Source organism: Lampetra fluviatilis, chromosome 29 (genome assembly GCF_964198595.1).
Source record: "Lampetra fluviatilis chromosome 29, kcLamFluv1.1, whole genome shotgun sequence".
NCBI classification, from domain to species: Eukaryota; Metazoa; Chordata; class Hyperoartia; order Petromyzontiformes; family Petromyzontidae; genus Lampetra; species Lampetra fluviatilis.
Window position 1 is genome coordinate 3,896,768 of NC_136303.1, and position 13,621 is coordinate 3,910,388.

A 13,621-nucleotide genomic window follows, 5' to 3' on the forward strand; every position below is an offset into this window, starting at 1 on the left:
ATGAAGGCCGGCACGGCATACGAGGGGGGGGGTGGGTGGCCAGCACCACGCCCGACCGCCTTTGCCTCCCACGTGGCGATGTTTAAACAAACCGCACCATTGATACACAAACTCAGAAAGATACACACACACAGTGGGCTTGTCGCATTTGACCAATCCTGGGCCAGCGGTCCATATAAGGAGTGAGTGGAACGGATGCAATGACGTGTCCGGCGGGGGGGCGGGGGAGGAGGTGGGGGAGGGGAGGTTCCCGGCGCGAGACTTCTCCGCCCATCGTTGATAATCCGCCCCTGCGATTGGTCCAATTTACCGCGAGGGCGTGGCCAATCGCGATCTGCCCGTGACGTCACGGAAGTGGGGCATATAAAAGGAGTGGGGGGGGTGGCACGTGGCTTATTTTATTTTCTGAGTTCCAGCCAAAGGGTTCTTGCATCTTGAACGTAAGCAGCCTCCTTCCTCGGATCTCTCTCGCTCTGCACTCCACCTGATATACCTTCCGTGAAAATAACCTAGCGATAGAAACACACGAATGTGACTAAAATGTTTGTTTTTTTAAACGTGTACGTTGTTGTTTAAAACGGCGGTTGTGGTGTATCCGCAAATTCGCGCCACGTGTTTATAAAGGCGCCAAATGGCTCGAGCCGTAACCCACCCCCTTGCTTAGTTATCCTTCATTATCATTCGTCTATTAATAGTATTCACACGGTTGAAGCGTTCGTTGTTGTTGGTGGAGCGGTGGTGGTGGTAGAGGGGGAGGTTGTGGAATTTAAAAAGTGACCTCTCCACCGCGGAGATGGAGCGATATGAGCGGCTCTCTGTGCGCGCAGGTACTCCGTGGACTATTAGTAGTGGTATTATTACGACTTGCTCGTGTGGCTCACGTGACGGTGGAGTTTGTGTTTTTATTTTTGTTGGGTCGAGAGGCACTCATCCAGCGGTGGATTGAGCCTGGGCCCCCCCCCCCCCCCCTTTTATGTTGTTCTCCCGTCTCTCTGTGTGAGCTACTTTAGAAGCTTTTGTTTTGTTTTAGCTGGAGCGGTGGGATTCTGTGGGTTTAATCGTACATGGCGCAAACGTCGCCTTGAGTCCAGAATCTTTATTTCATCGCCGAAGGAAATCCGATAATCTGTAAAGCTCCTCTCTTTCTTTGTTGTACGCGTGTCCAAGTAGCCGCAGTTCGTGTTGAGGCTTCGAGTAAATGTCTGGGGCATCTCCGCTTTCGCCCGCTTCTTTTTAAGTTTCGCCGAAACTTTATAAAGTAACGAGCGAAGTTGTGACGCTCGGTTCCCTTGGGGAGTTAGGAGACATCTTAAGCATGAGGTGGGTCCCCCATACCTTGGACCCTCGCATCAAAGCCACGGCTTCTCAGCGGTGCGAGTGATGTTTCTGAACCGGTTCAGGGTTTCAAATCCACACGTACAGCAACCAGCGTGGGGCGGTCAGACGAGTGAGTGGGTGAGGTAGTGAGTGGGTGGTTGGGTGGTCGAGCTGGTGAGTGAGTGGGTGAGGTGGTGAGGTGAGTGAGTGGGTGAGGTGGTGAGTGAGTGGGTGAGGTAGTGAGGTGAGTGAGTGGGTGAGGTAGTGAGGTGAGTGAGTGGGTGAGGTGGTGAGTGAGTGGGTGAGGTGGTGAGTGAGTGGGTGAGGTGGTGAGTGGGTGAGGTAGTGAGTGGTTGGGTGAGTGAGGTAGTGAGTTAGCGGTTGGGTTGGCCCACTGGGTAGGTGAACACCAAACTACTTTTTATTTTACCAGGCCCACTGAGTCCTATGTAACTCTTTTTCAGAAGTGACCTGGCCACCACAAATTATAGCTCAACGAAGTTGGCTTATTATCACGTGGCAATGTATAGCAGCAGCCACATACTCTTTATCTGTTAAACTCTACAAGGTCCACACAGCATGGATGAAGGCCTCCCCAATGGATCGCCACCAAAACTCATTTCTGTTAGAGAACTGCTTTTTGTGTCTTTGTGCTTGTGTTGACCTTCCCCCACGCTGATTCGTACGGTTCGGCCAAGCCACCGTTTGCGATAGAATCCCCACACGCATGCAAACATTAACTTCGATTTAAAATGCAGATACGTCTTAATCCTACCCCTCGCGGCCCGCCTACACCCCCACGCAAACACCCATACGGTTTGAGATCGGGGTAACAATGAGACTTAATTTGCATTGTTTTTTACGAATGCCAAGGTGTTTGATGGTTGCCACTGGGGGGGGCTGCTTGAGGCGAAGGAGGAGGGGAGGGGTGGGTGTTTGGCTCCCCGATGACCATAACAAAAATAACCCCCACCACATGTTCAGATGCGCTTCTGCGGCCGTCTGGAACGCGCTCCTCGCTTCCGATATTTTATGAAGCCACTGGGGCCTTGCACTTTTAAATCGCCATCTGGATTGAAAACTAATTTCTTTAGAACTTGATTTTTCTCCCTTAGTTTGTTACCCTTCCACCGCTCCCGCAACCTCCGTAACCGATGGGGAGATGGACGCGGAGACACTTGAGACGCACGGAGAGGGGACTGCGATGGGACTCGAGACTGGCGGTTTAAGAGACGGACTAGTGGAACACGCGCGCAGAAACACGGAGAGTGCCTCGCTGGTTAGGCACGGAAACGAAGACACGCTACAGAGATGCACGCAGATAATGAGGCAGAGACCGATGTGGGACGCGGACAGACGGAGAGATGGGATGCGTGTATGTTGAACACCTTTCGCACACCGTACGTGGACAACCGCGCTAATCAGAGGTGCGGAGACACGACTGGTGCAACGGTGGCTAGGAGATGTTAACCACCTCGCCTGGTATACAGGAGGTCGTGGCTTCGATTCTGACCCCGACGCCTCCTTTATTAGGAGTTTGCGTGTCCTGGATTTTTTTCTCCCGTTCCTCCGGTTTTTCCCTTCCGCGTTTAGAAACATCCGTTTAGAGTATTTGGCTGCTGTACGTTTCCACGCGGCGATGAGCCGCTTCGTTGAGCAATAATTTGCGAGCAGCCAGGGCGCTTCTGAAAAAGAGCTGCATAGCCCGGCGATGGGTCCTCGGCCTGGTAAAGTAAAATAAAACTTTGACTGACGGCAAGACGTAGAGACACGCACACGGGGGATGCTGACGGACGGACATCGCCTGTGGGATAGGCAGAGACGCAGCTGACGCGCTTGCGAGGCAGGCAGGCAGGCGGGGTGTAGGACACGCACGGAGATAATGCGGGCACGGGCGCATGCAGGCTCCCTCGAGCTCGCACGCAACTAAAGGACATCGGGTCCCCCAGCCGCCTCCCGGCGTTGACCTGACCTCGTGACTGGGGCGATGGCATTCGCCTCACCCCCCCAACCCCCACCCCGCCCCACACTGACGCAAGAATCTTCCGACCGTTTGAACAATAGTCTCTCGGCTGGCAGCTGCGCGTTTTTGGGAAATGTAGCATTGCTGTGCGTGACTCACGAGGTGGTGGGGGGGAAGTGGTGGGGGGGTCGCTTGCTCACGCACCTACTCACCCACCCCCTTAGTCACCCCCTTAGTCACTCCCTTAGTCACCCCCTCGGCTACCCCCTCGGCTACCCCCTCGGCTACCCCCTCGGCTACCCCCTCAGCCAACCAACTCGGCCAGCGACCCACCCAGGCGGCGGTGACCGGCGACTCGAGCAAAGCAACGTTTCGGATCGGGAGACGCGCGACGAATATTGACCCGTCACTGGTGTGAGCTGATCGTGTGGGCGGTGTGACGGACGGAATGAATTGTTCCCTTCTCAACAAGGGGCAGGAGACCTGTGGTGACACCACACAGGTGTTTACATCGGCCGACCATTGCTAACGCTGCACTGTGTATGACTTTCCCCCCACAACCCCCCCCCTCCCCACTACAGCGGCGCGACTAACGCTGGGAAGAGCCTACGGCAGCGAAACATCGGCGGTTGTTCCTAGCGGCGACGGAGCGGCGGAGAGGACGACGACGACGTTGAGGAGGAGGAGGAAGCGTCGAGCGAGCGAGCGATGAAGGAGGAGATCGGGGCGGCCGTGTGCCTCATGAGCCGCCTGGCGGGGCGCAGCGAGCGGCTGGCATACGGGGACGCCGAGCGGTTTGGGCGGGCGCTGGGCGCACGGCTCGCCCAGCGCTTCCACGACCACTGGTACCCCGAGAGGCCGAGCCGAGGGCAGGCGTACAGGTGAGGATCCGCTCACTCGCACACTCGCCCGCTCGCTCGCTCGCGCACTCACCCACTCACTCAACCATTCACTAAACCACTCGCACACAAACTCCCTCGCTCACTCGCCCACCGATTCGCCCACCGACTCGCCTACGCACTCACTTGCTCACACAGGCACTCCCTTGCCCACTCATGCAGTCCACTCGCCCACTCGCCCACCCACTCGCCCGCGCACTCACCGACCGATGAGCACGGTGACCCGAATTTGATTCCCGCTCACGGCCACCACCAGTGACGATTATCTGAACCAGTCCTGGGCCTCCCCTCGGTTGACTTGGCCTCAAATGAGTACCTGGTGCCATGGGTAAACATTGCCACTGAGAAGACAAAGGCGGCCGGGCGTGGTTCTGGCCACCCACCCCCTCATGTACCGGGCTGGCCTTCACAGGTGCTCGCTAACAACACTTGCCCCCACAGTCTGTTAAAGCTATGGGGGGGTGGGGGTTTGGGTGGATATTTGTTTTTGTTGTGTAAAATGTGTGCGTCAGTACGTGTACAAAAGCCTCCAGGTGCTTTGCCATTTTACACGTATGTAGATGGACGCCTACATAGATTTACATACACCTTTACAGACCAACAATATAGAGACCCATAGACTTGCATCGCGTTCAAAGGTCCGTTGTTGCATCCGTTGTTCGGGCTTCCTCCTCCGCCTGCACCCGCTTGCTTGTCACATGCACCATTTCCTCGTGTCTCGTACCCATGTGCACGTGTGTGTGTGTTTGTGTACATTTGTACGTCACTTTTATTCACACTCACGGCTAACACCCAGTGACGATCATCTGAACCGGTCGTGGGCCCTCCCCTAGGTCGACTCGGCCTCAAACGTGTGCCTTGTGCAGTGTGTCATAAGCATCACCACTGGGGAGACAAAGGCGACCGAGCGTGGTGTTGATCACCCACCCCCCTCGCGTGACGCTGCCGGCTTTCGTCGGCGCTGCAACTCGCCAAACAGCACTAGCCCTCAGTCTGTGTTGGCGAGATGTTAACTACCTCGCCTGGTCGTGGTTTCGATCCCGACCCTAACGCCTGCTGTATATTTCGAGTTTGCATGTTCTCCCCGTGGTTGTGTGTAGACTTTTCTCCGGTTCTCCTCCACATTTAGAATCAACGTGCGTTTAGAGTATTTGGCTGCCATTCATTTCCACGCGATAATAAGCCACCTCGTTGAGCTATCATTTGTGATAGCCGGCTCGCTTCTAAAAACATAAGATTTGAGGATACAACAACAACAGAGTGAGTTAAATGAAAGCGTGTAAAAATAAAACAACTACAGGACCACCACTCTCTCTACCGTGACGATGTGAAGTATTCTGAATCATCTGTGTGAGGCTGAATCATCTGTGTGAGGCTGAATCATCTGTGTGAGGCTGAATCATCTGTGTGAGGCTGAATCATCTGTGTGAGGCTACGGGCACGGATGAAGGAGGCCTACATCCGTGCGTGCTCTGTGGACCATGTGGAGTTTAACAGATGAATTGTCTGGCGGCTGCTCTACATTTCCACGCGATAATAAGCCGACTTCCTCGCGCTATCATTTGTGGTGGTCGCTTCTTACCTGGCGACAAATACAAAGTTTAGTTTTGAGTTTAACACTTTGCCGTTGTGCGTGTTGCGCAAGGTGCATCCGCGTGAACGCGACGCAGCGGGCCGACCCGGTGCTGGTGGCGGCGTGCCGGGACAGCGGCCTGCGGCTCGTGGACCTGTGCCTCCCGCGGGAGCTCACGCTGTGGGTGGACCCCTGCGAGGTGTGCTGTAGGTGAGTGTCCCCCCGGCACCTGGGTGGTGCAGATCTCGTGTGTGCCTGTGCGTGCCTGTGCGTGTGCGTGCGTGCCTGTGTGTGTGCGTGCCTGTGTGTGTGTGTGCGTGCCTGTGCGAGCGATAGTGTAGCGTCTTCTTGGTTCTTTCGGTAAAGTCACGTAGAATGGAAATAATAAAACATAATAAAATAATTCTCACGACGTTTCGGCCACAACGCAAGCAGCCGTCCTCAGGTGGAGAACAGGTCTGTCGAAGACAGCTTCAGACGCTGTCTTTCCGACAGACCTGTTCTCCACCTGAGGACGGCTGCTTGTGTTGTGGCCGAAACGTCGTGAGAATTATTTTATTATGTTTTATTTTTATTATTTTATTACTTCCCTTCTACGTGACTTTACCGAAAGAACCAAGAAGATCAATCCCTGCAGTCACGAAAGCTTTAAATCGAAAGATAGTGTAGCGGTTAGCGAGCTGCGCTATGAACCTGGCGACCCGGGTTCGATTCCCGCTCACGGCCAACACCCAGTGACGATTATCTGAACCGGTCCTGGGCCTCCCCTAGGTTGACTCAGCCTCAAATGAGTACCTGGTGCGGTGTGTAAACATCGCCACTGGGGAGACAAAGGCGGTCGGGCGTGGTGCTGGCCACCCACCCCCTTGTGTGCCGTGCCGGCCTTCATAGGTGCTCGCTAACAGCACTTGCCCCTACAGTCTGCGAAGGCTACACAGGGGGATCTTTGTCTGTGGATAAGTGTTTTGTGTGCCGGGCGCGTGGCGCTGACCCACCCACACCCCCTCGTGTACAGTGTCTGCCTTCATCGGTGCTACTCGCTCACAAGCACTTGCCCCGGAACAGTCTGTTACAATCTATACGGGGACATTTGCCTTGGTGTGCTCAGGCGCTCGCTAACAGCACTTGCGTCCAACAGTCTGTTAAGGCGATGGGGGGGGGTGATCTTTCTCCTTTGTGTGCTCACGAAGCTGGCGACCCGGGTTCGAATCCCGCTCGCAACCACCAACACCAGGTTGGCGATTTTCTGAAGTGGTCCTGGGCCTCCGCTAGGTCGACTCGGCCTCAAATAAGTACCTGGTGCGGTGTGTAAACATCGCCGCTAGGGAGACAAAGGCGGCCGGGGGCGTGGCGCTGTGGCCACCCACCCTCTCGTGTGCCGCGTCTTCATAGGGGCTGCTCGCTAACTAACAGCACTTGACCCAAAACTCTGTTGAGGCTACACGGGGGGATATTTGTCTTTGGACGCACGTGGCCCGCTGTGGGAGTGGGGGGGGGCGGCGAGGTTAGCGGCTCGCCGTAGCCTCCGTGGGGGATGACTCAGGCCTCCGCGGTCGGGGACTCAAGTTGTTGCGAAAAGCCGGGAAGCTGGAGAGACGAGCGAGCGAGGTACGGGAAGTGTGAACGACCCCGACATGAGTCACCGCCACGCATTGCTGAGGAGTTGCGTGGCGCGCGGCGGGGGAGGGGGGGGGAGTTTGCCGTGCTCACAGTTCGAGTGCTTCTGCTGAAAGGGTCGAAAACACGCGAGTGTGTAAGTGTACGTGTGGCTAGGCCTGCGGGCGTTCGACACTTCACGTGGTAGCCTCAAGGTGCACATGGCCTGGCACAAGCGTCGTGGTGACGTCACCGCCACTTAGTGGCGAATGGCGGTTGTTGTGCGTCTAGGTCAACTCGGCCTCGAAGGAGGTGGTGAGCGGTGCGGTGTGTGGACTAGGGAGACAAAGGTGGCGTCCGGGCGTGGTGCTGGCCACCCACCCCCTCGTGTGCCGTGCCGGCCTCATTAAGTGCTGCTCACTAACAGCACTTGCCCTAACAGTCCGCTAAAGGCTATACGGGGGTCTTCATGCATCGTGTGTTTCTGTGCCTCCGCGTGTGTGTTTATTGCGCGTGTGCGTGCGTTTTTACGATCGGGGAAACCCGACATCCGCGTTGGATTCCCAGACGCGGCCAACATCGGTAGCCGGCGATACCCGAACCCTCGCCCTGTGTCTCCTCCAACACCCCCCAGCCCCCCGCATCTGGTGCGGTGTGTAAACATCAGCCCTGGGGAGACAAAAGTTACCTGGGTGTGGTGTTCCGTCACACCACTGGGCCAAATGTCGGCGTGGGTGTTGGCCTTGCGTCGCACTACGAACCCGGCGACCCGAGTTCGATTCCCGCTCGCGGCCAACACCGGTGACTTGGATCTGAACTGATCCTTGGTCTCCGCTAGGTCGAGTTTGAGTTTGTATTCCTTTCCCCCCCACGCCTCTGATTTAGCGCGTTGTGGCTTCGTACGTACGGTGCGAAAGAACTTCAAGGTGCACACATACCAGAGGTCGCAAACGGGTTTTGATTCCTTACCCGTACCCGGCCGCACCAGGGTCGCAAATGGGTACCCGTACCCGTACCCGGCCGGGTACGGGTACCCGTTCCCTACCCGTACCCGTACCCTACCCGAAATGAGTGACAAACGGTTACTCACCAGTGACTCACGGCCTACCCGTACCTGTACCCGGCCGCACCAGGGTCACAAACGGCTACCCGTACCCGACCGGGTACGGGTAGCCGGGTATTGGGTAGGGTACGGGTATCGGGTACCCGGTTGCGACCTCTGACACATACCTGCTGCATTGTGTAAACCTCGCCAGGGCCTGGTGCTGGCTACCTACCCCCCTCGCACGCCTTGGCGGCCTTCATCGGTGCTGCCGAACAGCACTTGCTCCTACAGACTGTCATGGCTATACGGGGGATTAAATGTAGCAATCTTTGGAAGAACGTAATGAACCAGGTAGGGGTGTTGACTGTTGTGTTAGCCGACTCTCTGTGTTGTATTGCATTCTATTTCTAAATTTAGTAGGTTTTGTTTTCTCGTTCATTTGTACACCGATGACGATTGCTTGTGTTGCAATCGAAACGTCGTATGCTGTTATTTAACTTATTATTTTCTCTTTCTACGTGACTTTACCGAAAGAACCAGAGAGTAATCCCTGCAGTCACGAAAGCGCCAAATCAACTTTGAAAGCGCCAAATCAAGTTTTTTTTTTTATACGGGAGATCTTTGTCTTTCTTTGTGCGAGCGTGTATCTCGTTCAACCCGTGGCACCCGGGTCTGTCCCGTGACTTGCTGCGAACGAACCTTCGACATTTCGCATGGCCTCGGGAGTGCACCTAGCCTGGCACGGCCATTTAGTGGCTAACTGGCAGTTGTTGGCGTGTATGTGTGCTACGTGGTTTCTGGCAATAGTGTTTTCTCAATAGTTTGCTCAATGTCCTGCAATCGGTCAAGTGCATGACTTGACATGAACCGCGTGGGCCATCCGCGCTTGTTCTGGTACATCCTCTAGGTTGACTCGGCCTTAATTTAATACTGTACAGTATCTGGTACGATCTGTGAACATCGGTCATCGCCAGGTGTGGTTGTGGCCACACCCATACCCTTGCTGGGCCTCCTCCCCTAGGTCGACTCGGCCTCAAATGAGTACCTGGTGCGGTGTGTAAACATTGCCACTAGGAACTTAACAGCACTTGCCCCAGCAGTCTGTGAAGGCTACACGGCCGGTCTTTGTCTTCGTTTTTATGTGCGAGTCTGCGGTGATGTGCGGATGCACGTGTCCACAATGCTCCACCCACCTTTCACACTTGCATCCATCTCACACCGGCCTTAAGAGGCGCTCGCTCACAACCCGATACCATCACACACCCGGCGAGACGTGTGTGGGGTGCTGTTGCACCCCAACCCGTCGCTCTTGCGTCAGCCTAACAACTCCTCCTAGGGACTCCCCCACCCCCCATACCCCCTTCTCGTTGCTCCCATCGCCCCCGCGCCCCTCCCTCTCGTCGTTCTCCTCTCACCCCCCACGCGCAGCACAAACAACAACAACAACACGCAGGCACCCAAGTACGCGCGTGCGACAACAACAACAACAACGCACGTAACGACGCGCAACAGCGACAACGCTCGCGACTTTTTTTAACGCTCCACTCGACGTTTCTCGGTTCGCTGGTAGAGCGTAGATTGAGAGCAACGTGTCTGTGTGGTGGGGGGCGGGTGGTGGTGGGGGGCGGGGGTGGTGGGGGGTGGGAGCGCTGCTGTTACATCTTGACCACTCCGCTCGCGCGCCGCCAGATTCCTCCCCAATGCGTCGTCTCGTCTCCCCCCCGCCCCCCCGCCCCCCCCCTCCTCCACCTTGCGCAGGTACGGCGAGAAGAACCACGCCTTCACGGTGGCGCGCTTCGACACGGCGGCCGACCGCGACGACGCGGCGCGAGCGATGGCCTCCCTGGGCCACGGCGACAAGCCGGAGGACGAGGCCCTCTGCACCGACTCGGCCATCTCCTCGCTCTGGCCGCCGCTGTCGTCGTCGTCGTCTTCGTCGTCGACATCGTCGTCGTCCACGCCGTCGTCGGACGAGGAGGAGGGGGGGGGGGGTCGCCGTGGCGGGACAGTCGCGCCGGCCGTGGCCGATGACGGCGATGACGAGCGGTGGCGCCGCGCCGAGGTACGCCGTGCCGGTGACGCTCGCCGCGGCCGGCCCGCACGGCGTCGCTACGCTCGCGCCGACCTCCGTTCATTTCCAGCACCCCGCGGCAACGATGGCGCACTACCAGGTGAGGGCGCAGTCACGGCCCACGCGGTACGGCGCTCGCTCGTTCGCTCTCGTTCTCGCGCTCGACCACTTGCTCGGCAAGTCGCTCATACTCGCTCGGTTCCCGACGTCCGCCCTTCATCCCCTCCCCTCCCCTCCATCCCCTCGCGTTGCATCTTCCCGATGGGTCAGTCCGTCAACCCACACCGCTGACGGCTCCCTCTGTGTCGGCGCCCAGGTCGCCGAGCTGGTCTACCACCCGCTGTACATGTGGCCCGCGCACCCCGCGTCCTACCCGGCGCGGCGGAGGCGTGCGCCCCCCGTCATGAGGGCTGGTGCCAGGGTGGCGGGGGCCGGCGGCGCTGCTGCTGCGACTGCCGGCGCCTTACCGACGACCCTGTCGCCGCACTCCGGCCACTTCGTGGGCCCTTCTTTCATCGCCAACGCGACGTCGCCCTCCGACGGCAAGATGAGGAGAGGTCCCAACCGCGCCGCCATCACCGCCGCCACCACCACTCCACCGCCAGGCTTCGGCCTGCACCGTAGCGCGGCTATAGGGGGGCGGCAGCAGCAGCAGCAGCAGCAGCGGGTCGTGTCGGTGGCCATGTGATGCAACCGATCGATTTATTTTTTTCATTCACGGGGCGGGATTTGAGTTTGTGTTTTTTTTTATATCTCACACGTCGCCTTATCGGTTTTTGGAGTCGTCGCTGCCCGATGATTCAAATCGGGCTTTATCGAATCGATGATTTGGAGGATATATTTTTTATTGTCCCTCGCGCAGTTTTGTAAACGTACGACGGTAAACCCCCCCCCACCCAACCCCCGGCGCTTGCCAAACGCTGCCCCGTGACGCCGCGATTGGCGGCCTGCTTGTTTTTTTTTCCAAACGACGACAGCAGAGAACGCAAGAGGGTCGGGTCCGGGGTGAAGGTTGACCGCCGCCGCCAAGTGTCTAAAAGGACGGCGTCGGTCAACGATCGCTTTTTGTCGCGGCCGCAGCAGTTCAACAGTGGCGTTTTCTGCGGTCGGCAAAATTCGAATATTTTCGTGTTTTTTTTTTTTTTAAAGCTAAAATGTAATCTTCAATTTCGATTTAAAGCTTTCGTGACTGCAGGGATTCGTCTTCTGGGTTCTTTCGGTAAAGCCACGTAGGATGGAAATAATAAAATAATAAAAATACAACATAACATTCTTTTATGTTTTATTTTTTTTATTTTATTATTTCCATCCTACGTGACTTTACGGAAAGAACCAAGAAGATGTAATCTTCAAGTTTGTTAATGCCCTCGTGGACACGATCGCTCTCGAGCCCTCTCCCCACCAACCCGCCCGCTTGCTGCAACTCTCCACACGGGGGAGCCGCGGTGTTTCCGACCTGAAGCCACGGCCGCTGCTACTACGCTCCGCCCTCCGGCCCCGGGAACGCAGCGACGAGTCACCACGGACTTTGGCCGAAGTTCGTTCGCTGTTGTCGCCGGGGGGGGGGGCGCTGTCCGTCACCCGTTTCGTTTATTTGCCGCCACGGGTTCAATTTTTTAGTTTTTACGTTTGCGCGTTGTTCAAGGTTTTTGCACGCCCAAGTCGCCTGGCACTTCCGCGTGACGCCACGAGTAGCCGCTACGTACAGCTCAGCCGTTGACTTTGGGGACCAGAGCAGTTTCGTGCTTTTGGGATGGGTTTTTACATGTGGGTGACGGAGGTGGTGGGGGGGGAGTGGGGGCGCAGTGGTTAGCACACTCCGCTACGCACTCGGCGACTCCCGTTCGATCCACGGCCAACATCGGTGTGGCGATCGATATCTGAACCAGTCCTGGGCCTCTACCCCAACACCCCCCCCCTCCCCCACCTTTCCCAAACCTCTCCCTTCACAAACGCCACACTGGCGAGCCTGGTGAAGTATGGTCAAAACAACAACCCATCATGAGGGGGGGGAGGACCCAGCTTTTAGGAGGCGTTCGTCCAGCAGCGGAGTTACGCGCGCTGCAAGCGTGGCGCGTTTCTACGACCTGAAGGTCATCTTTTGGATAATCCCTCGCCGGCTGGTTTAGCTCTGCCCTGCCAGTAGGAGACTGCTTAGCACTCTTCTGCCTTGTGTGTGTGTGTGTCCCTCCCCTACGTAACCGATGCAGTTTAGACACACCGCGTACACCCTGTGCCAGACTTGTCTGCCTGCACGGGCAGCACTTGACCTCGGTGTGCTTGACAACAATCATGATATCGTCGTTGTCGATATTGACGGCACGTGTTGTGTTTCGCGAGAACGCGTTTTTCGTACACGACGGCTCTGCGGTTCCTCTCGCATCAAGAGCTTGAACTTGTTCTGGTTTGTAGAGTTGCGCAGCTCATGGCCAAGAATTAATATATAATGTACGGGTTTTCTTTTTTTTGAGACCAAGCATTTTGGAGATGTGTAAAGTTTATTTTTTTAAGGCACAGATGAATAGATGCATTTTTGGCACGTCCCCCCCCCCTCGTATGGGTTAACCGGAAAAGACGGTGAATTATTTGCAAGAAAAATTTGAAGGGGAAGAAAATGGAAAAAAAAATAAAGAATTTTTGTTTTTAACGACATCGCCGCCGTTGCAAGACAACGTCGCGTACGCATCCGACTCGCCGAGGCGGGGAGAAGCGTGAGACGTACAAAAAGAAAGGTTCGGATGAGTGGAACATCTTTATAGAAATATGACTCGGCACACAACAGCTTATTGTGCTGCTTGCCGGGTGAGTGGGTGGTTCTCCGTGGGTTTTTGGGGGCTTGCGTCCGACTGGCGGCGAGAGGAGATGTGCGCAGCGTCGTTCTGTACCTGTGTGTGTGTGTTGTAGTTGCACAATAGGCCAAGAGTTCAAAAGGAAAGTTGCTTCTTTGGAATTAATGATTTTATTTTTTTTAAGGCTTTTTCGAAATGTGTGTTTTGTTATTTTTTTCGGAAAACGGCAAATGTTTTGCCAAGTTGCACATTTATCAAATGTTTCAGTCGGGTGGGGGGGGTGGGTAAGGTTTTTTGAGTTCCTCCAAAAGAAAAAGAGATGAGCTAAATTTATATCTCTGTGTTGTGCAATTTCTGAAACGAATGTT

General features: G+C 56.0%; 1 protein-coding gene across 1 annotated transcript; it reads left to right on the forward strand.

The window, feature by feature from the left end:
• Positions 1-390: 390 nt before the first annotated feature.
• Positions 391-11,605, forward strand: LOC144942955 (uncharacterized). Its single transcript, XM_078870017.1, has 5 exons — positions 391-440; positions 3,862-4,161; positions 5,825-5,962; positions 10,152-10,564; positions 10,781-11,605. Exons 2-5 carry the CDS (start codon positions 3,989-3,991, stop codon positions 11,086-11,088), a joined length of 1,032 nt encoding a protein of 343 aa, XP_078726143.1. The 5' UTR covers positions 391-440; positions 3,862-3,988; the 3' UTR covers positions 11,089-11,605.
• The last annotated feature ends 2,016 nt before the right edge of the window (positions 11,606-13,621 follow it).

Excerpts from the sequence above, each read along its gene's own strand:
- LOC144942955 (XM_078870017.1), top strand. The coding sequence starts at position 3,989 with ATGAAGGAGGAGATCGGGGCGGCCGTGTGCCTCATGAGCCGCCTGGCG. Across the intron at positions 4,162-5,824 it reads AGCCGAGGGCAGGCGTACAG|GTGCATCCGCGTGAACGCGA; the intron begins GTGAGGATCCGC and ends GTGTTGCGCAAG. Across the intron at positions 10,565-10,780 it reads CAACGATGGCGCACTACCAG|GTCGCCGAGCTGGTCTACCA; the intron begins GTGAGGGCGCAG and ends GTCGGCGCCCAG.